Raw genomic sequence first — 27,728 nt, 5'->3', positions numbered from 1 at the left:
CCACCCCTGCCATGGCAGGCAGGGCCCAGGAAAGCAGCAGCTACTCTCAGTTGCATTGACAGATCACTTGCAGTTTTGGGCACAGAACTGCAGCACGTGGCACCACTGGGGAAAAAAAAAAAAAAAAAAGAGCAAATCTAAAAGGGCAAGGCCAATTATCTAACTAGAAAGGATCCAGGCTTAGAAACATATATTTGTAAAAGTTTCCTGATTTAGAAAGAAAGAAGTCTATATAATGGCTGTGGCTTCCAGCTTGTCCACACCATCAATTATGAATTTAGCATCTGACAGGTCTGCACTACCCCTTTATCCCAGTTTTACAGATGAGAAACTACTGCCTGCACAGGGCGTCATCCAAATTATCCTTGAAGTCAGTGGGATCTCCCAGTGAGCCCCATGGGACATCAGGTGGACAAACATGATTCCAAATTTCCCAAATAGCTGCCCAGTACTTTGCAAAGCCATTTCATCCTCTGGACATGAACCCACAGAAAGTCTGGTAGAGGGCCCTGCTGACACACTACAACCAACATAAAAATACTCTCCCATAGAGTCATAGATGGAGCATTACGCCAATTTTGTCTTTTATATGCAAATGTATTAATAATGGAGCAGCCAGTCAGCCCTACAATCCATTCTACACAGCTGAAACCATCCCATTTAAACTTGTTTAATAAAGAAACATTTAGCTCTGAAGGTACATTTAAAGCACAAGAGTTTTCTTCTCTGAGCTACATCCTGATGTTTTCTTCCTTCCCTGATCTTTTTCCTAGGACATGTACAAATCCAGACAGTATTTTATCAGCTGGGGGTGTGGGAGGGCAGTTTTAGATGAAGCTCTTACAACTGCATTGTTTTCTTTATGAGGAAAAAAAACATCAACAACTTAGAGAAACTAAAAACCTAAATGAAGTCCTTAAGAGTTCCCCTTAGTCACTTCCAAACTTTTTCCTAATCCCTTTGAACTCCAGTTTAATCAACAGCTTGTTTAGGATTAATCTTTTCATCCCAGTTACACACACCCACACAAATGTTCATCACAGAATAAATTAAAAAGCAGAATTCCCATAAAGAGCCATAACAATTTCACATTCTCTGGAAGCAAGAATAAAGGATTCAGCAGGATGATGAAGGCTGAAGACAGAGCATCTCTTAATGAATTGCTGGGATGCCTGGGTCCCCTGTGCTCCTCAGCAGGGAGGGCCAGGCTCACCCTGCAGCACTGCAGTCAGGGGAGCACTTGGCTGGGGCACAGTCATTAATAGAGCTCATCAGCTCTGGGATGGGCACTCACAGCCCTGCAGCCTCCTCAGGAGCACGCACAGGTGCTGAACTGAGGGACAATTCCCCGAATTAACTGACTGCAGCTCCTGAGCCAGCCACCAGCAAGGCACCTCCCTGTGGGAATCCCGCGGGAAAGCACCGCTGGACTCCACACACGCAGTGCAAATGCCTGGCTCAGGGGCTAGGGACAAAGAGCATGCTTGACTGGGCAAATCTGCAAGCATTTGAGAAGCAGGGGAACAACCTGGCAGGTGAACACACATGGGCCATGAAGGAGCCCAGACTTCCCCAGAAACACTCTAAGCCCCATTGCTTTTACTAACTCCTAGTCCTAGAAAAGCACTTCAGGAGCTTCTGAAGAAAACTGCTTTATAGTGGGGAAAAAAATCCCTTGTTTTAGGAAATGTACATGAGCTGCAGAAGATGGCCACAGCACCCAGGTCAGTACAAAACACAAAGTTCACTGTCTATAAAAAACATAGGGGGTTTCAGGAAACAGCACCTGTCTCCTGAACAGTCCCCTGTCCAGAGAACACGGTGACTAGCCCTGCAGTGCTGCTAAGGGGGTTGTCTGTGCAGACACTGCACTGAGGTAGAAAAGGTGTTTTGTACCACTCATCACTGCTTTACAGAAGCAGCACTCACTGCTGACACCCTTCCTGGGATTTGTGATGCTTAAGAGCAGCATTATTTGGAGAGCACAGGACTGCAATCTGCCAGTTTTATGTTATGGCCAAAGCTAATTAAACAAGTTCTGAAGGCAGATTACATTTCAGGTCCTGCAGTTTGGTCCAGCATTTATATTTGTTCTTACAGCACCTTCCCATTTTCACTATGGACATGGGGTGTGTGACTTTCCCCTGTACCAAAAGTCATGACAGCATTTCACAGCACAGGACTGCTTTGCCACTTTTAAATCAAGGTGACACTTGCAGATGGACAGCAGAAACATAGATGGCAGCAGAAATACAGCACAGGTCTTTCCACTGCCACTCTGCCGTCAGTCCTTGTGCTGGGGCAGGTAGGAGAGGGGATGTCAGGTGATGAGAGCAGGGAATCTTGTGATTGAAGTGTATGGGGACTACTCAGCACCGTGCAGTTTGTGTCTGGGTATGTGAACACCTTCCAGTGTCTTTTTTCCTTTGGAAATCTGTATTACCAAGAATGAGACTACCCTAAGTGCAGCCTAACCATTAACAGGAGGACATGTAAAGAGACTCCCTGACCTAACCACTGGGCACTGATGAACTGCCTTAGTATCTCACAACTAGTAATTCACAACAGCTTGTTTGCATAGTGGTGTGTGCCTGTGTCTCTGTGAACCGAGGTGGTGTGATCCCAGCAGCTGTAAGGCAGGTCCCAGACTCCTCTGCAAGCTGAGAGCTCATTATCTTGACACTGATACCTCTGAGGGAAACAATTTTGTCACAGGTTCAGTGGAAGATCAGAGGACCTTGAAAAACTGTATTTTTAAGTCCATGTCCATTTCAGGGCACAGATTTCCCCTGCAAAGAAGTAAAAAATTATTAATAAACTGCAATAGTTTCATGTAAGAAATGGGAAAGCAGGAATGCTACCAACCTTTGGAATGTGATGTCTCCTGCTTTTTTCCTCCCAACCACACATCGATCATCCACTTGACTGCAGGGTTTCAATCTTATGCCACTCATTAGAATTAATCATATCACTTTTTACTTGGAATTTGTGAACAAGTATTCTGTTTATTAGCTTAATAAAAGCTCAGATGCATAGGGCTACAAACACCAGGCACCTCAGCACACACTAAAACAGGGTTGCCCTTGATTTTAAACTTCTTCATGCCACAGAGAAGTTAAGACCACCAGGACTTGAGGTCCACACTGCACATACTCCACTGAGGTCCAAGTCCCCACCATGCCACCACCTGCACTGTTCACTTTGCTAATTTTACAGCATGGCTCTCACACCATACTTACATCTTCTGTACCTCTGGAACATGTCACAGGTACTTCCTGGATTCAGAAGTCCTCTTGGCTTCCTTCTCACAAGCCTATCAAGTGTCTTAGAGCAACACTGCAGAAGAGGTTGTCCGTGCATCTAGACTATACACCACATTTATTTAAACAAGCAATTTTAAGTCCCTGAGTTACACATCACCTCCTTACACCATTTCTCCAGAAATGACTGCTTTCTGCTTCACCAATGAACAGTACTCTTCCCCAGCAGCACCCAGAGGGGATCTCCTGAGGCATGCCACCCTCTTGTGTCCAAAACAAGTTTCACTAGTTCCACCTGGAAGTACCAGGAAAGCACTTTACCAGAGCAGAGACAAACAGCCCTCAGGTGTCTGGGCACACAGGTCTCTCTCACCCTCCCTTCAGAAGTTTCTTGTTGCTGATGCTTGCACTTCAAACAAAGTTCAGTATTTCACACCAAGCAGGGAACTTGCACCAATCAGAAGAGTTTTTCAACAGATCATGATAGAGTACCAAAAGCAAAAGGTATCAAATGTAAACAACCTGTAAACATTATTAACACATCGGTAGATTCAAACACAGAGACAACTCACAATTCAGAATCAGCCTTTTGTCATGAAGTCATTATGGCTTGACAGAAAGAAAGTTAGATTTGTTTCTGATGTGGTTAGTGCAATTTTTTTATTTGAGAGGTCAGGTAAGAAGAGTTAAACAGATGAATCCAGTATGACACCTCAGTTTCTGAGTTGTTTTTGAACCTGATCTGAAATATGGCACTGGACTCTCATTTAGAGTCAAGGCATTTGTGATCTCAGAAACAAAACCAGCTATTGGACCCCCAGGATATGGAGGGGGCTCTTCAAGGGATAATTCATATTTCATATAAAACAGAGGAAGGAAAGCTTAACAGCATCAGAAGTGCAGCTGTGTGCTTGGCCAGTACCTCTGCAATCCACATATACAGCTTCATCTAATACATAATTTATTCAGAGAATTGAATGAAGAAAGGAGGAGTAGGCAGACTCATTGAAGAGATGGGTAATGCAGCATTTGAGAACAGTCCACTCCTGGAAATTCAGGCTCCTGCAAAGTGACCTTGGGCTTTTACGCAAGGAAAGGCTACAAAAAGCACATTCCCCAACACTGTCTTAATTTAGATCCTCCTATTCTGCCATCTCATGCAAAGCAAGAACAAATATCCAAGCTTCTATCCAAAGCAAAAATCGGTGTCTCTTTCCTTGACAGTGATAATGGTGTTCAGAGGGAATTTTTCAAGTAGTGTACACCTTTCTGGAATCAGAATCAAGCTTCAAGACACTCACCACATCTTCAGCTTTGATCCGAGCTACCCATTCTGATTCCAGAGGCACCACTAGGTCTGGCACCACCATTTCCTTACACTCACTGCTTTCACAAGCCATATTCATTCGCAGGACACCTAGCTCACCAGAGAGTTTTTGCTCTTCCCCTTCATTTCTCTCCCAACACGAAGAGCTCCCGTTATGGCTAACAGAAGCCAACGTGTGCGTGCCTATTAAGGCCACATGGCTGACCAAGAGAAACAGAAATACATGTATGTAACTGAAGTTTTCTTCTCTTTAGCAAAGGGCACCAAGTTTTCATTGAGACACTTCCACCTGTGACCCTTACTTCCTTGTATCCACCTTATCCCCCTACCCCCCTAACGTACAGGGAAGACTCACTGTGCTTCCCTGATGCAAAACAAGAAATAGATCACATCAAGTTTGCTCCATACACCAAAAGGTAAAAAAAAAAAACAACCAAAGGACAAACTGGTTCACAGTTAACTATAAATAAAAGTGCAGTAAGTGTTCAAGTAGAGTGTAGAGTTTAAGCAAGCTGTACAACCACATTTGGCATAGTCATCTTTTAAAGGCCCTGCGTGGGTCCCTCCCGTTACTGACGGCAGGGGGAAGAGGCTGAACGCTATTAGCTGGTGCTGGATTTACAGGTCCTCGTCCATTGCCTCTCCCACTACCTGCATAAATGTGGCCGTGGTTATACGTGAATGGAAATCCACTTGCTTCAGGTCCAGTTTGTAAACCATTTCCTAAGAAGACAGAAAAAACATCATCACGAGTTCCATGGGTGGAAATCGCCAATTCCTTACGCAAGTTTACCAATAGGGAATACACAAAATTTGCAGTAACCACCAAACCCTGACGACCAGAAGGAAAAGCCTCTCTGGCACTGCAAGACCCCAAATCACAGCTTACCTTTCCCCTCCCTAATTACCTTCCCTCCATCCCTACTCCCTTTTCTCAGCTAAAGCAAGAAGGGTCACAGTAACAGCTTTGTAACACCAGCTACTGAGTGTGGCCATTGTGTAGGCAGGCCAGAACTAAGGCTCCTCTCAGCTTACACCTGCTCAAGGCCTTGAAGTATTTTCATATTTAAGATTCTAGGTTTAAAATGAACTGGGTAAGCAAATGCTGGAATTCAGATTACCACTTCTGTTTTCAGGAGCTCATCAGGAAAGAAGGCCATGGTGTCTAGTGAAGTAATTTTTAATGACAATGTCTCAGGAAATTTAAAAAAGCAGAATTTCAAGTGCTGCAAGAACTGTTCAGAAGCATCACAACAATCTAAGATTAGTCAAGATCCCTTTTGTGATATAGGCACCCTGAATATCCTAATCTCCTCCTCTCCTACAGAAGAAATCCTGAAAACAGTTTCAGGAAACGTTCACACTTACATGCTTGAGGTTCAGGCCCTAGTCTGAGTGACTTTTTTACAGCCTAGTATACATTTTTATCCCAAGAATAGAGAAACTTTGAAATAAATTTCTATTCCCATTAAGTGTACCTCATTTTTTCACTTCTACAAACTGAAAAAAACTTACCCAGTGGCCCAAAAGTACAAGTACCCATACTACTTGATGCAGAAATATTATTCTGTTCACCCTGTGCCTTTAGAGAAAGGTAAAAAAAAAAAAAAAAAAAAAAAAAAGACACAGATCAGAGAAAGAAAAATCACATTTTTACAGAAAAGGGCAGATTTTTTCCCCCTCTGTGTTCTTACAGTGGCTCCACATGGCATTTATCTGATACTTCAATTATTGGCTCATTCTCAGCTATATATCACTGAGCCCATTTTTCCAGAAGAGTCACATCTGATCACAGCCTAGCATGAAATATTCTGAACAAAGAGCACTTCAGGCCAGAAGGAAGCCTCAGACAAGTTTAACATACCAGTTTGTTCTGCCCGACGTGTTCTGAGTTGGGCTCACTGTAGTTTGGCACTTCTGAATACACCATGCAGAACCTGGGAAGAAATTAGGATTACTAGAAAGTTCTAAAGCCATTTTTCAACAGTTTTCAACTCCACAATTCACAGAGCACATGTTCTTGACACATCCCACCATTCAGAACTAATTAATCCAGACCCCACTGTTCAGAGAATATCAGCAGGTATTAAAAGGCTCTTTGATCCCTTTATAGCCTTGTGGTGAAGGCATTTCAATCAAGCAGAAGCAAGTATTCATTTACTCAAGGAGGTAAACTGGCCTAAATAAAACAAAAGGTGATGAAAGGGCTCCCTTTTGTCTCTCTTCCAGCTGCACAATCTTGTCCAGCACCCACTCACAAGGTCACCTGAGGCACTGAGTCACCCAGCCTGCTCCCAGACAGGGATTGCATTACACCTCTAGAGAAAACTCACTCCCACACACTCCCATACCATGCAGTGCCCCATTAACAATAATAGCACAGAGGAGCCCAAAACAGGCAATGAAATTCAAAGCATCCTTTTCCACTCAAGGAGACTATAGCAAAATAGGCCCATCAACTCACTGTATGGAAATTATGGCAGAGAGAAAGAAAGATCTGGATCATTACACTGCTTCGAATGGTTAATGGTTAAATGGTTAAATGGTTTTAACTCCCACCTGCTGCTGGGAGGCACAACCCAGATAAGGAGTCTCATCACCCCAGCCTGCTGGAGAGTAAGTCAGCTGGGCAGCTTCTGAGGGAATGGATTTTGTACAGGACAATCTGTGGATTCTTTTTCATGTAAATCCATCTGAACACTGGGCATTTCTGAACCACAAAGGAGGATATGTGGCAATCCCAGAGCACCACTTCCCTGATGACTGCAAGGTTTCCCACAGCTCTTTGTGCAACAGTGGAAGTACTCTTCTGGTTAGAAAATGTTGCTGTTTTTTCTATTGCTCAAGTATGTTACTCATGTTTGTTCTTAGGCAGGAGCTATTGCCCCAGTCTGTGGGCAGTTTAGCACAGGTTTAATGAGGCTTGCTTGGATATGATTCACTGGAGTGACCTTGCTCTTCCTTCTCTGCACTGCCTGTCCCTCAAGGATGACACACACACAAAAGGCTTCCACCAAAATGAAGTGGTTAATCAATCAAGATAAGGCCTAGGTAAGCAATGCAGATTCAATCCTTAGTCATTTATACATTTCTTCCTCCTAGGTCTGTGCCAGTGATAAAGGCTGATTTTCCTCAAAGCACCTACAGCCCAGAGAAGGTCAGAGCTCATTACATCCATGACCAACTGAGAGCACACTTTTGCTACCCTAAATTCCATTTCCTAAGAGCTGCCAGGTCTCATACTTACCATGGTGCTCTGCTGAGAAGTATGAACACACAATACTTACTCCCCAATTTTATGCAGCTCCCCTCCTCGTCCTGTGTAAAGTGTCAGGCATCCTTTCCACAGAGATGCATACCTGGCCAAAGAAAGAAGTGAAGCAGTTTCTTAGTGAATGAGCTGACAGAGGAAGTGGAAGCATGCTATCTTTCAGGAAGTTAACAAGCATTACACACCAACACAGACTAAAAAAACCTTCCAGGGACCCCAGTGTCACCAACACCAAGGGCTTATAGATCTCCATGTACTACTTCTAGCAAAAGGTACCGGAAGCTCAGCAGACTCCTTTGACAATTCCAGGAAAGCAGCCAATTATTTTGAGATTGGTTGCTCCTTTGTTGACTGGAGCAACCCTTATGACTTGTCCTGCAGAGAAAAGGCATTTTGCCAAAAGCAGGATCTGTGTTATATTTGGTGACAACTCTCAGTTCTGCTTTCAGCAGGAGCCAGAAAGAATCACCTTTGCCTGCTGGAGAACAGCTACTGCTACTGACTGTTATGATCAAAAGTGCTTACATTCTTAATATAGGTCCTTACCAGACGGGGTTTTTAAAAAGCACAAGTTTGGCCATCAAACTCCAAGGGATGTATAGAAATCATTTTTTGATTGCAGGAACATTCCCTTAGGAAGGCAGTGTGAGTGCACTCTATTCTTTATGGTGGCTCTTGACTTCAAGCATTGAAATCTGAGCCATACAAAATTTTCTGTGTGATTGTTCCCTTCAGTGAGAGGCATCACATATGTGTAGAGAATGAGGAAAATGCAAACCAGAAACCCAGGCACAGTGCAAGGAAGTTAAAAAGAATATATGTGTCTTCTAAGACAGAACAGGGAGCCTCAGCAATTGCATTCACAGGAGTCACCACTCTGGACAAGTCACCACTTCCTTACACTCCGGGTGTTTCTCTGGAACAGAGATAACAAACCTTCCTCCTGCCCTTTGCTTTATCTGCTGAGACTGGGAAACATCCGGCCACAGGCAGGGCCCTGAAGAGGCACCAGGGAGGAGTCAGGCTGGCAGGAGAGGTCAGCACTGCCAGTGCAGTGATAACCTTCTCTGTACTCCAGCACCAGCAGGAAAGCACAGGCACTGGAACCGCAGATACTATCTTGGGAGCTTTCCATCCACAACAAGGATTAGTGTTCTTCACTTCACAGATTCACTTTGAAGACTCCCTCACTGCTTAACCTTTAGTAAGTAGCTAGTTAGGCAGTCTTGTGGCAGAAAACAAAGGAAAAGAGCTACCAAACAATAAACGTAAGTCAAACATACATTTGTTGGGAAAAGACCCAGCAAACCATGTGACTAACAACCTCCAGCACAAAGTTATTCCACATATGCAAGCACTTGTTATCTCAAAAAGAGGTGGCCATAAGCACTGAACTCCAGCACTAATTTCAAATTTAGAAATATTAAGGGCAACAGCTTCTTGCAAATGGGTTCACCTCCCAGTGACAAAAGTAAGCAAGTGTTGCTTTTGCAGAGGAATGCATCTGGAGCTTGAAATTCAGCAAGGGGGGAAAAAAGTCATATTTGCTTGTGGTGCTTGTGTAAGCTTTTCTGCTTGTAACAGAGGGCATCCTGCACTACGAAGTCAGATTAGCCTACAGAGCTGAAATTTACCTGCCTTGCAATGGCAACATCACACTCTCAATCCTATTTAAATATAAAATTGTGTTTGGAGAGCCCTGTATGCCAACATGAGGCCAGTGTTCTGTTGAAGAGAGCCAAACCAGAATGGATTTGGCTTTTGCCATTTCACTCCCTCCACAGCCCTAAGGGAGCATGCAATTCATGTAAATGAAGACATGACTTTGCCACCCACCAGAAACAGTGAGGTCAGCTCATAAATTTAATACATGCAAGCCAAGCTCAGTTTTTTACATTAAAGGATGCTGTGACTCTCCCATTTGTGGCACAGAAACACCAGAGCAGTTACAGTAAGCCAGTCACAGAAGGGAGTACAGTAATGCTGCTGAACAGTATGGCTCTTAATTTGTTTCAATGTCACTTACACACGGGGCTTTGTGCTGGCCCAGAGCTCTGGTTTAGTTCCACCCATCCCTGTGCTCCACGTGCTCTCCACGCAAGCAGCCTTCCCTAGAACCACCTCTGCTGAGTAGTCAGTCCATTTCGTATAAAAGGACATTTGCATAGGAGGAAGCAGCTGTAGTTTTGGTGGCAAGGGTCATGCAATCAGTCCAGAACTGAGAATTACACTCAAATGAACAACTTAAGAGCAGCTCAGTTAGCAGCCTGAGTCACCTTTCACCCACTTTTTCATAAAAACAAATTAACAGGACCTTACACACACTGCAGATCCTGGAGTGCCATAGGCCAAAGGATCAGTGTAATGGATTTCTAAAAGTGTAACCTAACTGGCATCAAGAACTGAAATGAAACTTACTATGACTTTGCTAGTGACAATTTAGGTGACATGGAAAAGGATTTTCAGATTGACTCTAACACTCTCCCTCACATCACGTTTGGGGGTTGGGTTTCTTTTTTTAATTAAATTACCGCTGAGGAATGATTTGCACTTAACCAAATTAACACATTCTATAGTGTAGCCCTAGAATGTTTTTTTTTACAGTGAAACTGAAAAGGTTCCCCTCTGCCTGTCATTTTTATTGTAGCCTTGCAATGAAAAGCAACTTTTCTGCCTCATATGTAACCATCCCTCCTTTCATTATGGAGCTGACTGCCAGAGTAAAGAACTAGCTGTGAACATAAGAACATGCTTTGGACTTCCCCTGCTTGATTTACAGACCAGGACTGACTGTTGCATTGCCCCCTACCCCAAAAGTATCGTCCTAAGGAGCTTTTTAAAGCCAACCCAGATGTCCTCACCACCGCCCCCTTATTACAAACCCAAGCCCCTCCTAGCCTGCACACTCACGCTGGGCATGTTCTGGCCTGGGAGAGGTGGGTTTAATTTGGCGAGTGACCTTAGGGCGCCGGCTCGGGCCGTCCCCCGTGGCCCTGGAGGGGCCCCGCGGGTGACAAAGGGCGGCGCGGCCCGGCGGGCGCGGGGCGGCCCCGTACGCACCCTTTGGTCAGGCGGATGATGTCCCCCGGCTGGATGAGGCCGCCGATCTCGTCCCACACGCAGATGGTGATGCTGCCCGTCTTGTCCGCCACCTTGCAGGACCTCACCTCGTGCCCGTCCTTGGTCTTGGTGACTCGCCCTGCGGGGAGAAGCGCGGCTCAGGGGGGGGCACGGCGCCGCCGGCCCCCCCGCCCGCCGTGACACGCGTGGGCGGCCCGGGGGTGGGGCGTGCCGGGCGCCACTTACCGATCTCCAGCACAATAAAGATGACATTTAAGTTTTTCAGTCCGGGTTTTATGTCTTTTATAAGGAAATACGTGTCGCTCGCCGCGCTCATGCTGCGGCCGGCACGGGGGTGAGGGCTAGCGGGGCGGGCCGAGCCCGCATCCCGCGGGGGAGCAGAAGCGGCGCGGGGCCGGGCAGGGGGGCACCGGCGACCCTCACAGGGGACGGGGACACGAGCACCGAGGGGCTGTGCGGTGACTGTGCGGCACGCCCGACCCCCACCGCTCCCTCTGCACACCGACACCACCGACACAGCACCCACACCGCCTCCCTCTCCCGCCGGCACTGAGGCGCACACGTGCGCCGCGCTCCGCTTTATACTGGCCGGGCGCCACCAACGCGGGCGCCGGGAGGGGGCGATTGCGGCGAATGGAACCGTCCGGGGCACGCGGAGCGCCGGGACTGGGCAACGGGCGGGCGCGAGCCGGCGCCGCGCGCTGATTGGTCAGCGCCGCCGCCGCCATCTTCTCCTTCTCGGGGCGCTGCCGCTGCTGAGTCGCGGCTGCCGGGCCGGGTGTGATCCGTGGGCTCGCCCGGCCTCCCCTCAGCCCCTCTGCCTACTCTCATCTTTCTGCATACTCTCGTCCTCTCTACCTGCCCTCCCCACAGACAGCTTCCCTCCGGGCAACAGCCCCGCCGCGCCCCGAGAGCGCTTGGTGCGGCACAGCGGAGTAAGGGAGCGGTTCGCTGCCCTTCCGCGCCATTTTAAGCCCTGGCTGTAACACTGAGGGGAGCGTTGTCACAGGTTTCCCGGAGGCCGGTTTCTCGGCAGTCCAGCCCTCCTTCACAAATAAAAATTTGTGAGGTAGTTGTTTTGGTTTTTTTCCGGGAGAGATTTGGTGTTGGTCTCCAGCAAGCAGAAAAAGCAGTTGTCGAGGCTGCAGGCACCTAAGGGCTTGGCAGGGCTACACCACATCGTTCTTTTCCCGGGACTGAATATTCGGGGCACGTAGGGAAAGCCATGGGCTGTGCAGTACCTGCTTTGAGCCCTCCCGTGCTTAAAATGTGAGCCTAAATCCTCGTGGGCACTAAAAGGTTGTCACAGCATCTGAATTCTGCCAGCAGCTTCTTGAGGAGATGAGTTGCTCTCTCGGGCTTGGCTATGGGCAGGATGTGAAATATGAGGGAAGGACAGCTTCTCCAAGCAGGGAGCCATCGAGGTGGTGGACAAGGCCCTACAAGCCTTGTGACATCCTTGGCTGGCAGGTTCCAAGGAAATAGCGTTCCACAGAACAGCCCAAAGATGTGCAGGTGATCCTGCAATTCACGTCTCCCCCTTAGGAAGGGGAGCAGAGCAGTGTATGGGCACTGCTGCTCATGGTCAGAGCCAAACCCAGCTAGCTCGGCTTTCCCTTTCTGTTTGTGGGAGCAGAAGCCCACAGATGCCAGCAGTTGTGAAATGCCTGGCCACACGTTCTGCCACACGGGAGCTCTGGCCCGAGGAATTTTGTGCAATATTTGTGTGTAGGCAGCGGAGCAGCCTCGCTGGGTGCCGCTCAGGGCTCGGAATGAAATACACTGCCTGCAGGAATCTGAAAGGAGAGTCTGCTTAAAGACCCCCAGGATCTTAATCCACCTCTGTCCTGAATCCTTCAGTGAGTGCAGATGAGGAAATGACAGATTCCCTCAGGGGCCTGTCTCCTGGTGGGATCTATAATACGGTAGGCACTACAACTTCAGAGTCATCAACTCTTTTCAGTACATGAATGGCTTTAATTCATTCACTTGGGGAGGATTTCAAACCAAACTCTAGGAATTACAGTGTCTCTGGCAAAGGCTGGACAAAAATACTTTACTTTTACCATTTCTTCATACATAGGTGTTTTTTCTGTCTTCATTTCTTCTTTTTGTCTGCTTCATCTATTTAGAGCCCTTGGAAAGGATAATTTTGAATCCTGTGTTTTCAGCCCCAAACACTATAGATTTGAGGAGAACCCTTCAATTTTTCCAGGAAAAAAAAAGCACAACAACCAGTTAAGAAAGTTTATTACAGTATGGCAAGCCTTGAGCAGAAAGGGAAGTCACAATGTGGTTAGCTGAAAAGCAGAAAACACTGAAACACTTCACTGAGAACACTTGTGTGTCACTGGTGAGACGCTTTCAGGTGAACATCTGGCCAGGAAGGCAAGTGCTGGTGCTCCAGAGCAGCTGGAGAGGTGCAGAGGACACCAGATGTGGGCTCCAAGCTCACACAGCCAGTCCACCTGGAAATGCTGCAGCAGGGAGCACATGGAGCTGCAGCGGGCATGGAGTGAAGCAGATTAATTTTATACCAAGGTTTCTTTGGAAGCTGGTAGGAAGAGGTTTGAACTAGAAATGACAGCACAGTGGGAGGGCCCGAGCAATCTAGGCAAGTTCAAGAGCACACTGACGACTCCGTGGCGTGTCTGATAGAGGAAATAATAAGCAAGGGTGCTGTGCTGGACCTCAGAATCAAGGAAGAACTGCTTGGTGAAGGTGGGTCAGCATTTGGTGCAGTGCCTGTGAGACAGTGGAGTTCAGGATCCTGAGAGGGGACAGTGGCACAAAAGGCAAGACAACTCTGATTTTGAAGAGCAGACTTTGGCCACTTCGGGGATCTGCCTGTGAGATGGTCCTGGAGATTGCAGCATCCAGAAAAGATGCCTGACTTTCACAGATCACCTGCCAGTGGTGAGAAGGTCCATCCCAAGCACAGAGAGCAAGAGAGAGGCACACTTTAGAGCTCACTGACAGGCTAAGAGACACAAACTGAAAATCCAAATTCCACCTGAACCTTTTTTTTTTTTTTTTTTTTTTTAACAAGTCAGATGTGCAGAAAGGTGGTGGAATCTCGCTCCATGGAGATACACAAAATCCAGCTGGACACAATCCTTGGCAACCTGCTCTAGCTTACCAGCCAGTTGCATTGATTCTGTGAAATATTTCCTGTTTTCTCAAATGCAAAAAGAGACACAGCTGCTGTGTGGGATAGAAAGGCAAGGTCACAAACTCCTTCTGTAAGGGACTGGGGCTGTGCTGGAAACACAGAGCTGGTCATCTGCTCCCCTACAAGATCCTTCCAGATTCATTAAATACATTGTTTACAGTGTCTATTCCACCACTGATGAACAATTTTGCTCTGTTTGTTTCTCAAAGAGACACTTAAAATCTTGCTCATATTTTTTTAATCATTCCAATTGCCAGCCTCTGAGAGTGCCCTTGATATTATCCAGCAGTGACTGAATGATTCCTGTTGGCTGTGAAGGTGACCTGCAAAGCAAAACAGTTTTACCCATTCTGTTTCTTTATCATGTATAAAGAGACCAGAATTATTATTAATTTATTCTGATTTTCCAGCACCTTTTTTCCTGCTTCATTTGTGACATCAGAACCATAAAGTCACAGCCGTGGGTAATGGAAGCACCAGCTCTCTGACCTTGCTGGGGCTGTAGTCAGTCTTCCACAAACAGGAGCACAAGAACTTTGAGGCAGGTGTGTCTTTATCCTCAAGAGCTTCCAGCAAATATCTGGAACACCAGGACAGCAAGATACGCTGCAAAAAGAAGAGAGAAATGCATTGTCAATATCTACAGTTCCTGGTCTTAAAAAAAGTGTTGATGAGCACTGACTGCATGAATGAGTCACACTGAGAGCACCAAAACTTTGCGCCTGCTGTTCGCAGGAGTAACAGGAGCACATCCAATAAACTGTGACAGCAGCCAAAGCATGAGCCCTTCCATTGCTGAGGGAGATGAGTGTCTCTGAGCCACTCAGTGTCCTACCACACAAACCAAATTTAGCCCGCAGTGAATGTCTCCAGCAAGGGTTCCACTGATGAAGTTTAAATCATTTCCAAGCTCATTTGCTTGCTGCAGAACATTTTTCTTCTGTGTGAAAGATGTGAGTGTTTCTAGGCTGAGATCCACAGGGAGGTTTCAGTCCAAAGCAAAATCAGGGTTGAGTTGCTAAAAGAGTTCTCAGCAGTTGAAGCCTGGCACAAGTCCCATGCATCTCAACAGGGCTGGGATTTCACCCTCTGGCTGCAGTGGAGTTACGCCAGCAGAGACATTGCTCCAAACTCCCTATTTCTGTCACTTGCTCAGTATTCAGCGCTACTGGAGTCCCAAAGTAGATCTTCCCACAAGAAATCTGCCAGCAAGAGCAAAAGCTAATGTGTAATATTTTATTGTATAGAGATTAGAAATGTACAGATGCCTGCAAACGCCACCTTTCACCAAGCCTTACCAGCCCATTACCATATGTCTGACAAGCCCCTAAATTAAGCTACAGGTTCAGGTTTATAACACTGATGGCACTTCAGCTCTCTAATGGCACATCAGTGTGTGTTTAACAAGCTGGCAGCTAGTCTGGCAGTCTGGAGACCCCAACAAACACTAGTTTGGTGTCTTCAGCATCTCAAACATAACATACTCTGCCATCAGGGTCAGTATTTCCCCAAGGAAACAGGAGTTATGCCTGGGAATGCCACACAGGTTTGAGAGGAACTTCATCCAGAGGTCAGTGGGACGGGTGACTTGGGGAGTCCCCACTCTGTTGGGGCCCTGTTCCCGACACAGGAACACATCCAAGCTGCCTGCTGCCCTCCTGCCTCAGGGCAATGTACCTGAAGGATGCCTGAAGCAGGAAGGTGTCTGTCAGGTGTCTGATGCCAGGATTCCAGGCAGTTCCATCTACCTCCCTAGCTGTTAGCTAGGAAAGCTGAATGAGTACCAGGGCACTGTAAATACCATGGGGGAAAAAAAAAACTTAAAAAATAAAAGGCGAGCAAACAAACAGAATATGCAGCATTCTTATTCTTTCCAGAGGAGCCACGTGCTTGTGTGGCTGCACTAATGTAGCCTTTTCTTCCTGGGTTCCACACACTTTAACAGATGTTTTCATCTGAGAACCCAGTCCTGCAAGGTGTTTTTGGAAGTTATTCATTTCCTTCTTTTGATGAATCCCTCACACATCAGTCAGATGACTTGCATGAAATCACTGATGTGGGGCAGTTGTAGGTCAGCTTTACTGCTCAGCTGTGAATAAGCTTGAACCAGAGGAATTTGGGTCTAGCTTTGCCCCATACAGATGGAGAGCACAGGAGCTGTTGCCTTTTCATCTTTTCCACTAGAGCTCCAAAGGGCAAGTCTCAAAGCCCACTACCACTCACACCTGCTCTTTCTTGGGTCTCTGGGGAGTGCTGTAAGCAAAACCCTGACCTCTCAGCCTCCCACCTTCATCAAAGGGATCTTTAATTAAAAGGTTTAACGAGTGCAGATGGGTGGGTTAGAACTTTCCTACTGTAGCTGTGCCAGAGTAACCCACACTCTGTTCACAGAGACTCCAGTCACCTAAACCAGTTCAGTAATTCCTGCTTTTGTAGGGAAAATAGATACCAGCTTTAAGCCAACAAAAATGTGAAGTGATCCCTTAAACTGCCCCACTGCCAAGGCTGATAGACAAGACAAAAACTTGAAGTTGGAGGATGAGGGCAGTTCCAGAGGGACACGGGGCTCTGACAGACCTCTGCCTTCCCGAGTGAGCCATGTTCCTTGTTTCACACACAGCACAGTGAGGGAGTTGTCTGAAGTGGCTCAGAAGCTCTTCAGATACCAGCAAGTTGAGCCCTTGCCTATCAGTTTTAGCCAGGGGAGGCAACATTTCAGAAGGCTTTGCAAATGCCTTCTCTTTTTGCCAGCCCTGTCTCTCCCAGGAGTGATTCCCTAGTCCATGAGCCTGTTCCATGGCACCCCTGTGGCAGCAGCTTGGAGATCAGAAGGATCTTGTAACTCCTTGCACTGCAGGAAGGGTTTTCATCTCACCTTCTCTCCAATGCCTGGGGGAGGTATGCAGACACACCACATCACCCTGTCTGCCGCCCGGCTCCGCTGAGCCTAATGGGCTGGAAGTTCAGCCTTGTTCTTGCATCATCTCATGCTGACCTTCAAAAGAAAAATAGGGGATTTATGTCCAGGAAGGAGGCTTTGAAAATTTAATTTGGTTTGGATTTACTTTTTGAGATAGGGATTTATATTTCTTTATATTCTTGTTTTGGGTATTTTTGTTTGTTTTCTTTTTTTTTTTTTTTTTTTTTTTTTTTTCGCTGTAGCAGTGTCAGCTTCTTTCTGAAACTTTGGTGGTGGTGTTAGGTTCCTAGGCAGAGGAACCACTTTGATCACACTGCCACGGAGCTGGATGAAGGTGCCATGACCCCCACCCTGCCCAGGGCTGTCACCAGCCCTCCTTTCTGGCCGCCAGCAGTGCTGTGTGTGACAGCTGCATTCCTGTGCAGCATCCAGCAAGGCAGAGGCAGCTCCAAAACCTGGTGGAGATGAGTAACTGAGGGAATATCAGCCCTCCCCTCGCTGCTGAGCAAACAAGGCAGCCGTGCTCACAGCTGACAGGCACCAGGCACGGAGCAAGCTCCTATCTGCACAAGAGCATGTAGACACAGCCTCGCTTGTTTAGCTTTGTGTTAACAGCGAGAAACAAATCCTAAGTGGACTAAACAAATCTCATCGTGGCAAAGTGCTTCATCAATTACTAATTCAGCCTCTGGCAGACTAATAGGGAATAAAGCTGTTTACCTCAGAGTATGACACATTTTTCTTTCTTGTCTTCTCCCTGTGGCACCTGTAGATAGATTCTGCTGTGCAAAGCTTTGTGTCAGTGACTAATGAGTAACAATTGCTGCAGAATTCTATAAGCTGCGTATCATCACTGCTATTAAAGACATTAGGAAAAGCCCTAAGAATAATCCACCTGGACCAAAAAGTAAAAAAATGTTCTTTCAGAACATCAAACCTGATGATGCAGCACATTTCAAGTGTCACTGGCAACAAAAAGAGGTTTTGAACCACAGCTTTTGTATTTTCACTTCCATTTTCTCACCGTATATAATAACAACATTCCTGTCCAGGAGGGATAGCAAAGGAAATTGTTCCTTCTGAAAGCCATGAATATATGCAAAGCAAAATGGTTACTCCAAGTGGTCCTGTGGAATAAGCACCCCTAGGAAGGTACTGTTTGAAATCAAGTTGGAGTTTGGGATCTTTTAAAAGAGGAATTCAAAAGCCTTACTCATGGTGGTGTTCATAGGAACCATTTGACTGCATCCTGTGTTGCTGCCCCATGTTGTGTGAAATGTGGGAGGGAACGGAAAAATAAATGGAGTACAGTGAAAGCTTCCTAGGGCTTCTCAGCTCTTGGGCTTGTTGATAACAGACAGTTCAGGAGCACAGGTTCCCAGATATTCCTGAATAATCCAGACAGGGCAGTGCAGAATAGGACAGTGTAGCCAGTGAGTTACTGGGAAACAGGCATGGCACATGGAATTCAAACAGAACTGAAAGGCACGTGCCCAGGAGGGGCAGCACTCTGGGTGATGTGGGCATGGCACACACAGGGACAGAGCTGGGGTGGGGATGGCACACCAGGGACAGAGCCAGCCAGCTCTGTGTGATCCCACAGCAACCCCAGGCACAAAAACTGTGCAACAGGCTCTCGGGTTACCAGTGCACGTCATCAGCCTCAGAGCATTCTCTCCTGGCATCCTACACCTACCCACAGGTTAACCTTTAGAGGCCTCCTTTAGGTCTCCAGGAGATCCTACAAGACAGCACTGCCAGTGGAATAGGCACCAGGTACTCAAAGGGGACATTACCCACACCAATCAGTCTGTATCCAGTGTCTCAGTGAATGCAGCTTCACTTTAGGAAAGAGGGATGTGATTCCTCGCTGGCACTGCTGGGGAAATGGTTAATCCCAAGCCACCAGATGCCTCCACTGCTTTCATTTAAAGGGGTTTGCCAACAGGGTGCATTTTCACTGTTGTAAAGCTAGTGCTACAGGAAATAATTATTGTTTCTGTTCTGCTGGATCTCCTTGACCAATAAAAGGCTTTAGTAATAGTAAAATATAAGGTAATGTCTGCATGTAGCAAGTCACTCCATTCCCACCCTATTACTATTGGATATGTACAAAGGAGAGCTAGAGTCAGTTCTTGTATGGACTAATTTTTTGTGTGTTCTTAACCATTAAGATACTGGTGCTGCTTCTTGATGAGGTTAAATTTAAAGAGTGGTATTAGAATATAGAATATATTTTCTGGAAAAGAGTAATTACTTATTGCAATTTAGCTTAACAAGGACACACAAAGTCTTATATAGCCAGAGGACCAGAAACTCCAGGTAATTCAGCTTGCAATTGTATTATCTGTTGGTGCCATCATTTCTTTACGTTCTTCAGGCAAGCCAGACAATACTGAAATCTTAGCGCACAAGAAAGTTATTTTGTATTGCAGATACTTTATTACTGATAAAATGAATGGCATCTTATACTCATTTAGCATCTTCCATAGATGCTTCCACAGGAGGCACATCATCTGTGTGTTGTCATTTAGTCATCCATCTCTTACGACAGAGCTTCAGCTGCTGTGATGCAGAATTGAGAGACATCAACACCTCGATAACACAGTTCAGTAACCCCCTAAGTTATATCCTGATTCACGTCAGATGCCATGTAAAAGAAGATACATAGTGACACACATCATGAATATTTCTGTACAGGTTTTCCATATTCAGGCTCGTTTTTATCTTGTGTTATAACAAGAGGGTTTTTTTCAAAGTTCCTCTAAGCCAGGCTTTAACCAGATGTTAACTTCAGAAGCTTGATGGCACCATTCAGGTTTTGAAATCCAGCCCTGTAGTGCAACTGTAATGAAACTCTTCAGTGTCTGTGTTACATTAAGAAACCTCTCCATGGCATTTGTCAGCCTAGGTACCAAGGTGAACTCATGGTCAGAGGTGTGCATCTGCACTGCACAGGTACCATGGAGCAGTACCAAGATCTCACTGCTGACTGGAGTTTGTTTGTTTAATCTTTCAGAGACCTTCTCAGCACAGCCTCTGCCATGGATGCTCAGCCCCAGGAAACCCAGCTGAACTCCCAGCAGTGGGGGCCACCCCTGCAGTTCTCCTTAGCCTTCCCTGAAGCCTGCAGGGCAAGGGAGCTCCCTTCTGATGGCCTCCCTGCCCTCCCATGGAACCACGGCGTCATTTCCCTTCCTGCTGTTTAATTTTCCAAAATGCGTCTGTGCCAACACAACTGGTTTCTTTTCCAGCCAGATAAGAAGTGGCTTTGCCTACTGCAATGTGTTTGCTTCCCTTGGGTTAGGAATTGTGATCTTTACATACATTTATTCATCCCAGTCATGTTGCTGTATTTCTGAACAGGAATGTCAGTAAATCCTGAAGAAGGTTAAAAAACCCAACCAACCACTATTGTATTACCCATTCCAGGTTTCTCTCCCAAGTTTTCATCCTTCACCTCTGCAGCCACTGAGTCAGGTGGTCACTACACTGGAGAGCTCATCTCAGCTTTGCAGCTTTCCTTAATAAGCAGCTAGCAGAGCAACAGGTAATTAGCCATGAGTGTTTTCAGCCAAATGATGCACCTGTGGAGGGTGCAGGGAATTCACGTGGAGCCTATGTCACACCAGCCACTCCATGCTGGCATTACGACCATGCAGGCTCTTCCTGGTTACCCAACACCAGCAGAGAGGTGTGAGACACTCAGAGCAATCTAAATGCATGGTCTGCAAACTGCAGAATGTGCGAGGACTCAGGCTTTGTATCAGCCATCTCTCCCCTGAGCCCAGTAGCAACACTCATAACATTGGCAGGAAACCCATTGCTAAGGGTGCATCCTGCAACTGAAATCAGCAGTGGTGGCTGATGCAAAATGCTTGCTTTCTTTCATGTCAAGACCCAAGAGTGGGAAATACTAACTTTTACCACAGCTTGAGCAGAGATATGTCAAAACAAAACTGTTTCAGGTCCATGGTAATTTAATCATATTCCTTCAGTTTGTCATACAGAATAAAAAAACTCCCCAAAACAGTTGATTTTGGTTCAGCTTGGAATTAACAGGTACCTACCCAAGCTGCCTACTTCTTAGGAACTACATTTAAATTATTTCATGTCCCTGTTCTCCTACATGGGCCATGTTCTCCCATTTTATTTTCCATCCCACTGTCTTCCCTCACCAGTGACAGGGCCTCATGTTGTTTCCTTGGCTACAAATCAGCACAGGAGTCACTGCCCTGCTGCAAGTCTCAGCCGCAGAGGAAAACTGAGAACACAGGGTATCCAAGCCACCAGTTCCCATGGACACTGCCTCTGCTCAGGCAGGGGACTTCTCTTCCTGGCTGACCTGGCAAACACAGCCTCAGCATTGCAGAGCTGTGATCTTTTTCAGCAAGGAAAACACCTCACCTAGGGGAAAACAAGTGTCAAAGAAAGAACCACAGTTCTTGGGACAAAATTTGTTGTTAGCTGTTCTCCTGCCATGAGCCCACTCAGCCCTGTGCAGAGAAGTCAGTAGGGAGTGAAGGCTGCCCTGCATGAGCCCTGTCAGTAGCAAAAGGGACAGGCATCAGCAGTGACCAGGAAAGCAAGGTAAAAACAAAACCCCCAAACACAGTCTGACATTGAGTGCCAGAACACCATCAGTGGAGCTTTCCTGGGCTTCCTTATGAAGCCTGACAGCTCTGCACAAACACTGCCAGCCTGTGCACTGCATGGCAGTGTCCCCAGGACTGCCTGTCCCCACCACACATCTGTGCTGGCCCAGCAGCCAAAGGGTTCACTCTGCTCACAGGGGTATCACTTGTTTGAAGAACCAGTCACTAGACACCAGGTAGTTTCCACAGCTGGTAAATAACTGATTTGGACATCCAAAGGGCAGCTCTCTTGCCAAAGTGCAGCAGCTCCTGGCAGCCAGCCCTCCCAGCTCTCCTGCATCCCGCTGTTGCCATGGCAGCATGCAGGATGTGCACCTCAGTGCTTATTAGGCTCCAAGAAGCATTTCCCATGTGAGCTGGGCTGCACAATCACAGGCACATAACTGTTAAGCCATCGTGGTATGAAAATTAGCCATGGCCACAATTACCCAAAACTTGAAAAGCTGGAAGAGCACTCATCTTTGTTCATTGGCTGTCCCCATTTAAGGCTTTATCTCTTGACTTGCAAAACACTCCACCAAGCAGTGTCTGCTACAGGTAAACAGACCTCCTTTTCCTTTCCTGTTACTGTAATTCCTTTAATACTTACCCCACATGAAGTGTTTATTCTGCACTTAGAAAGGAAATTCATCTGCTGTGGCTGCTCTAGCAATCCCTTAGAATTGCCAGCAGCAAATGTAAACTCCAGTGTGACCTCCTGTTGTTGTAAAGCCTGTTGCCCTCAATTGTACTCTGCTGTTTTAGTTTTTTAGGATTCCACAGATGCCAAATTAATCTTAGTTTAAATTAAGTACAGGCAGGTCAAAGACACTCCTGTGAAGCCAAGAGAACTACTTGGGCAAGTAGGGCCTACTTGCAGAGAAAGGATTACTGGTAGAAGTAGGGATTAAAAGACTGAAGCCATTGGACTGTAAGACTCTTTTGCTGTGTCAGGTCTTGATTATGTAAACTGGCCACTGGACCTGAAAGACTCCCAGGGTGATCACAGCCCCACCTACATTCACCCAGGGTTATGCTTGGGGCTTTTAAAGTTTTTGCCATTTTGGAGGACACCCAAGCCTAATTACAGTGGAGACTGGGTGCTGCCAAATGCACAGAAGCTGCTCAAAATGCCTTCATACTGTAATATTGCAGAAGTGGCTCGCTGAAGCTGAGCAGTTGGTCCAGGTCTGGCTCCCTGCAGAGGGGAGCATTAAGGAGGGAGGCAGTGATAAAGCATGGCAGTGACCCTTTCAGGGCTGTCACAACACCCTGCACCAGGACAGGGCGTGCACTAGCTGGCTGACACAAGGGTCCTCCAAAACACGTGGGGGGCAAGGTCACTAACAGGTGCAAGGTGACCCAGTGTGTTAATCTGAGACATTTGCAGCAGAGGGGGAACTGTGATGTTGAACCACATCCCACAGCCACTGCTTTGGCCCAATGGCTACAGCCTGGGATGCTGCCCTGCCTCCTGCTTGTTAGCTGGGGCACAGGGAATTTTGCCCAGATCACAGCCTGGGAGTGTGAGATAGAGAGAGATCTTTTCCTTTTTTGTTTCTTTCCTAATTTCAACTACAAGCAAGTCTGCTTTTTACAATGCACCAGTGAGCTTCAATCTTCTGTGCAGTGGTGGACATCAGAGCCCTGGTGTCTGTGCTGGATGGGGGCCACCTCTGGGTAGGACTGTCCTGCACACCTTGCCTCGGTCCTGGCTTCTCTCTGGCCATACACAATGCTCCAGGGGAGGACCTGCAGCCTGCTAAACACTGCTCTGCTGGAGGAGCCACAGCCTGTGTGGGATGGGGAGGGGCAATGGGGAGAAGGTCCACACAGGGACAAAGCTGAGAGCCTTTTCCTAGGAGCCTCCAGCAGCAGCAGCGTTTCAAACCCCCACGTACTGCAAGCTGATATTTCAATGCCTGCAGGTTGCCATGGACAACCAAAGACTTCTAAACAGCAGAGCCCAACACTCTGTGCACCGCAGTAACACTTGGCATGTCTGTCAGCAAGAGCTCCATGTTGGAAAGTAAGGAATATTGCCATCACTTTTCAACTGAGGGTGCAGAAGTCTGAGCACTAGGAGATGAAACCAGTCCCTCAGGTAGCCCCCACCCATTTAAGTGCTCTAATACCTGAAATCACCTGACACCTGAATTCAGCCCATCCTCACAGCATTTCAGGAACAAAGAAAACACACCCACAAGTTCTTTCTTGGGATGTCTCTCATGAGCATCGACTTGGTGTTGTCAAGGCTGTGCCTTCTGGATGCAGGGGTGCTGTTGCCTGCAGTAAGGGAAACAAGGTGGAGCAAAATGATCTGCCAACACCATGCAGGGGTCTGTGGCAGACTTGAGTCTCCAGAGCCTGCTGAAAGCATTGCAGTTTCTGTCAGGACCAAGATAACTGTGAAATGTAGTTGCCCCATTTTAAGAGGGTGAAAATGCCTGTACACTCTGCAATTGAAAAAAGCTCATCCCCAGAACCTCTTGCCTCAAGTGAAATGCACTTTCACTTAGTCTAAAATGAAAGCTGTGATACTGAATTATGCAGAATATTTAGTAAAAGTACAATCTGAACCATTATTTGGCTTGGAACGGGGAAAATGTCAAGAAAAAAAAAACAAGGAATATGTTTTGCTTATCCTACTCCATCTATACTCAATGCATGTCCTCCTTTCTTTCAGCAGATCTGCAAAGTGCCACCTAATTTATCTTCCCACAGGCACAGAGAGCACAACTCCATGATTAATGGACTTTTACACTCGAGGAGTTGGTTACATTGCAGCAGACAATGAGAAATTTGATTATCACTAATACGATATTGACACAAATGTCAATGCTCTAAGGTACACAGTATCATTTGGAATCAAGGATCCCTTTCATCATTGTTATTTTTGTTTGCTTCTTCCGTTTTAATATGCTGTTGCTGTGTGTATTACCCAAATACTCCAGAGTAAAACTACCTGGAGACAATTTAGTTTTTATGTAACACTTCATTAAGTAGGAGGCACTTCTAACAAAAAGGTGCTTGTGCTCACATAGCCCCGTTATCATTTAAATACACAATACTCCAGCTGAAAACTGTGGTCAGCTGATGCCTTTACCTTAGTGATAACTAATCTGTTGTTTTATCAAAGTCAAATATAGCAGGAAGTGAGAATAATGGCTTTTTCTTTCTTGCCCCTGGAGAATTGTACTGATCAAATCAGCCAAATCTTGACCAGTCAAAAATTAAATTAAGCTTGGCAATTGTGTCATGTAGCCAAACAAGTGAGGCAGCCAGATCCACAGGTGGGATCTGTCCTTGCAAAGGGCTCCCACAGCACGAGCAGAGGCTGCAGCTGGCCAAGGCTGCTGTTTCCCTGGCCACCTTCCTTCCCAGCTGGGCAGAGGCACAGCAGGGCTGCCCTGTCTGATGGGAGCAGGGGCTCCCTGAGAGGCTGAAGGGCTTCAGACTCAAATGGCCTTACTGGTTCTGGATTTCCTTGGCCAGGCTGCTGGTTTTGGACTGTGGGGCCTGACTTGGACCTTACCTCCTGCCCCCTGTTTCTGGCTTGAGAGATGGAAATGGGTCCACGTAGAAACCCAGTTACCCTCACTGAGCAATCGTTAAATTCAACACCTTCAAGAAGGAATTAGCTTAGCTTCTAACACAAAATTTTAATAGGTACTGGGGAAATGGACATGGTGGGAGAAGAAGCAGAGTTTCTGAGGATGAGGGCTCTTAGTGGAACCCATGCAACCATTAAAGTTCTTAAACTCAGCATGGAGGCTACATAAGAAGTCATACCAAGCCTTGAAGCCAATCTCATTTCTGTCCACAATAGAGGAAGAGGAGCAGGAGGCAGGGGAGATTCAAGCCTTATGACCAAGTGGCAAAATTCTCTCATCACTTTAAAGCTGTGATTCAAGAAATGAAAGCAGGCAAAATAAACACAACAGAGCTTACTTGGGAAAAACTTGACTGAAAACCAGCAAAACCAAAACACTTTAAGAGATAAAGAAATTTAAACTGTCTATACTTTTTATTAACACTTTACAAGTTCAAAGTCTGTAAAACCATTTGTAACCACCTGAGAGGAACAAAGTGTGAGCTAGGAATGCTCAATAATCTCCTTGTCTCTGTACTGCTGCAGGATGTGATGGGGGGCATCTGCATCCAGCCTCCTTGGAGCAATGGACTGAGGCACTGTCCAGAGGGGGTGTGAAAGGAGGGCACAGAAGCTCAAACTGATAAATAAAACAGAAAATAACTTCCCATAGGACACTGAAATCATGTTCCTGCTGATCATGCTGCCAGTATCAACTCCATTAAAACAACTATCTTCTTTTCTCCTTCAGACATTATGGCCTCTGACAAACTCATTACACCTCCTGGCCAACAATTACTTGCATGGCCATTTCCTTCTTCCTCAAGACTTAGAAGTTCTTACAGCCTAATGTTGTCATAGGTTTACTGTTTATTGGTAACAGTGTTTGAAATCCAAAGAGAAGTAACTGAGTCAGAAAGAAAAGCAATTTGATACTACCTTCAGGCTCAGGAAAGAGTCAGTTCTACAGATCAGGAATACAGTCCAAAAGAATAGAGAGAAAGGCTGATTCTGAGTCTGCCCAGGTGTTCTCCAGCCATAGAAAGTCACAGGACAGCTCTGCTCTTCCAAGATCATATTCCAACTCCCAAAATATTAAAAGGGAGGCAGCAAAGATCACTACACAAATGGCTGGTCATTAGTTCAACCTATCAAGCAACCAGAGACAAGAACTACAATTACACCAGTGAATATAAAAACTGTATGGAAATGCCATCCTCTTCACACTGCAGGCTATGAAACAAGCAACAGCTGTGACAAGGAGCAACATTCCCTTCCTCATCACTGGGGATTTGAAACACAGAGTCAGACAAGAACCTGCCTGGTGAAGGCAATGCCAGTCCTGCCCTGGGGCAGAGGGGAGCCTGAATGACTTAGAAAGTGTTATCCAAGCCCTGTCTGCTGCAGCCATGCATGTGCAGCACTTCCCACTGCAGTGCCTGTCCAGCAGCCTGTGTCTGCTGGCAGATGAGATCACGGTTACTACAGTAACCACGGTGGGTTTTTCCTAAGGGAGAGACAGAGGAGGTTTTTTCCTTCAAACTGTAAGTATGCTCAGCTCACTTGTTTGGAAGCCTGCTGCTGCCAGGCTCTGCAGACTAGCCCTCAGCCTGAGAGCAACACCAGTTTGGTTCTTTTGTGGGCACTGGTAGCATCCTCAGTACAGAGCTAAGCATTGCTCTCACAAAAGCTTTGGGAAAAAAAAAAATGCCCCCACAAATCTTATCACTCCAAATTTTAAACTTCCAGGTTTTAAAAACAGCAAATTAAAACCTAAGTGAAATAGATACAGAGAACCAGGATAACCAAGAACACAAAGGGCTCTCCTTGGCAGGTGGGGAAGCAATGTAGTAATTACATTGAGACAGACATGACAAGCACCATCACTAGTCCTTTATTAAAAACTTCTCACACCTTCTCTCAGGAAACTCCACACAGCACTGACTCCTTCTCTCCTCTCTACATCACTGGCTAACCCCAAGCTGTCCCTTAACCCAGCCCCCTAACCCTGTCTGTCCCTCACAGGGCATCTCCTTACCTTATCTGTCCCTTGCACAGCCACACACCCCTTCCTCCTCACAAACTGCAGCAGACTCTGGGTCTCAAGCTCCAACTGTATCTTGTGGCCAGCTGCCCCCACTCTTTTATAGCCCCCATCCTCACTGGGCAGGCAAGGCTGTGTCCATTCAGCAATCAGTACAGCTGTAATTCATTGGGAAAGATTGCCTTCTGCACCATCCTTACAAACCATCTTCCCACAGAACAAGCTGGGTGGGAGACTGGGGCTTGCTGTGCACCTGTAAATCAGACACGTGGACTGCCCTCTGCAGTGTGCATTAGACTGTGCATGGGTGGCATGTTCCTAAGTCTCTGGGACTGCTTTACAAGTCAAGCTGCACGTGTAACTGACCCTCCCACTTAGCCCTACCCTTTGAATCTAAGTGTGAGAGCTTGATCTGGCACACTTCTCC

General features: G+C 46.5%; 1 protein-coding gene across 1 annotated transcript; it reads right to left on the bottom strand.

Annotated features, from left to right (window-relative positions):
- Nucleotides 1-576: 576 nt before the first annotated feature.
- Nucleotides 577-11,509, bottom strand: NABP1 (nucleic acid binding protein 1). The gene is made up of 6 exons (XM_056496334.1): nucleotides 11,165-11,509; nucleotides 10,919-11,057; nucleotides 7,875-7,946; nucleotides 6,452-6,524; nucleotides 6,103-6,169; nucleotides 577-5,310 (listed from the first exon to the last, which is right to left on the bottom strand). The coding sequence occupies exons 1-6, from the start codon at nucleotides 11,253-11,255 to the stop codon at nucleotides 5,123-5,125; spliced, it is 630 nt and encodes a 209-aa protein (XP_056352309.1). The 5' UTR covers nucleotides 11,256-11,509; the 3' UTR covers nucleotides 577-5,122.
- Nucleotides 11,510-27,728: the final 16,219 nt, after the last annotated feature.

This window comes from Oenanthe melanoleuca, chromosome 7 (genome assembly GCF_029582105.1).
Source record: "Oenanthe melanoleuca isolate GR-GAL-2019-014 chromosome 7, OMel1.0, whole genome shotgun sequence".
NCBI classification, from domain to species: Eukaryota; Metazoa; Chordata; class Aves; order Passeriformes; family Muscicapidae; genus Oenanthe; species Oenanthe melanoleuca.
Note: the sequence above shows the minus strand (reverse complement) of the source record. Positions and strands in the feature narration are given on the sequence as shown.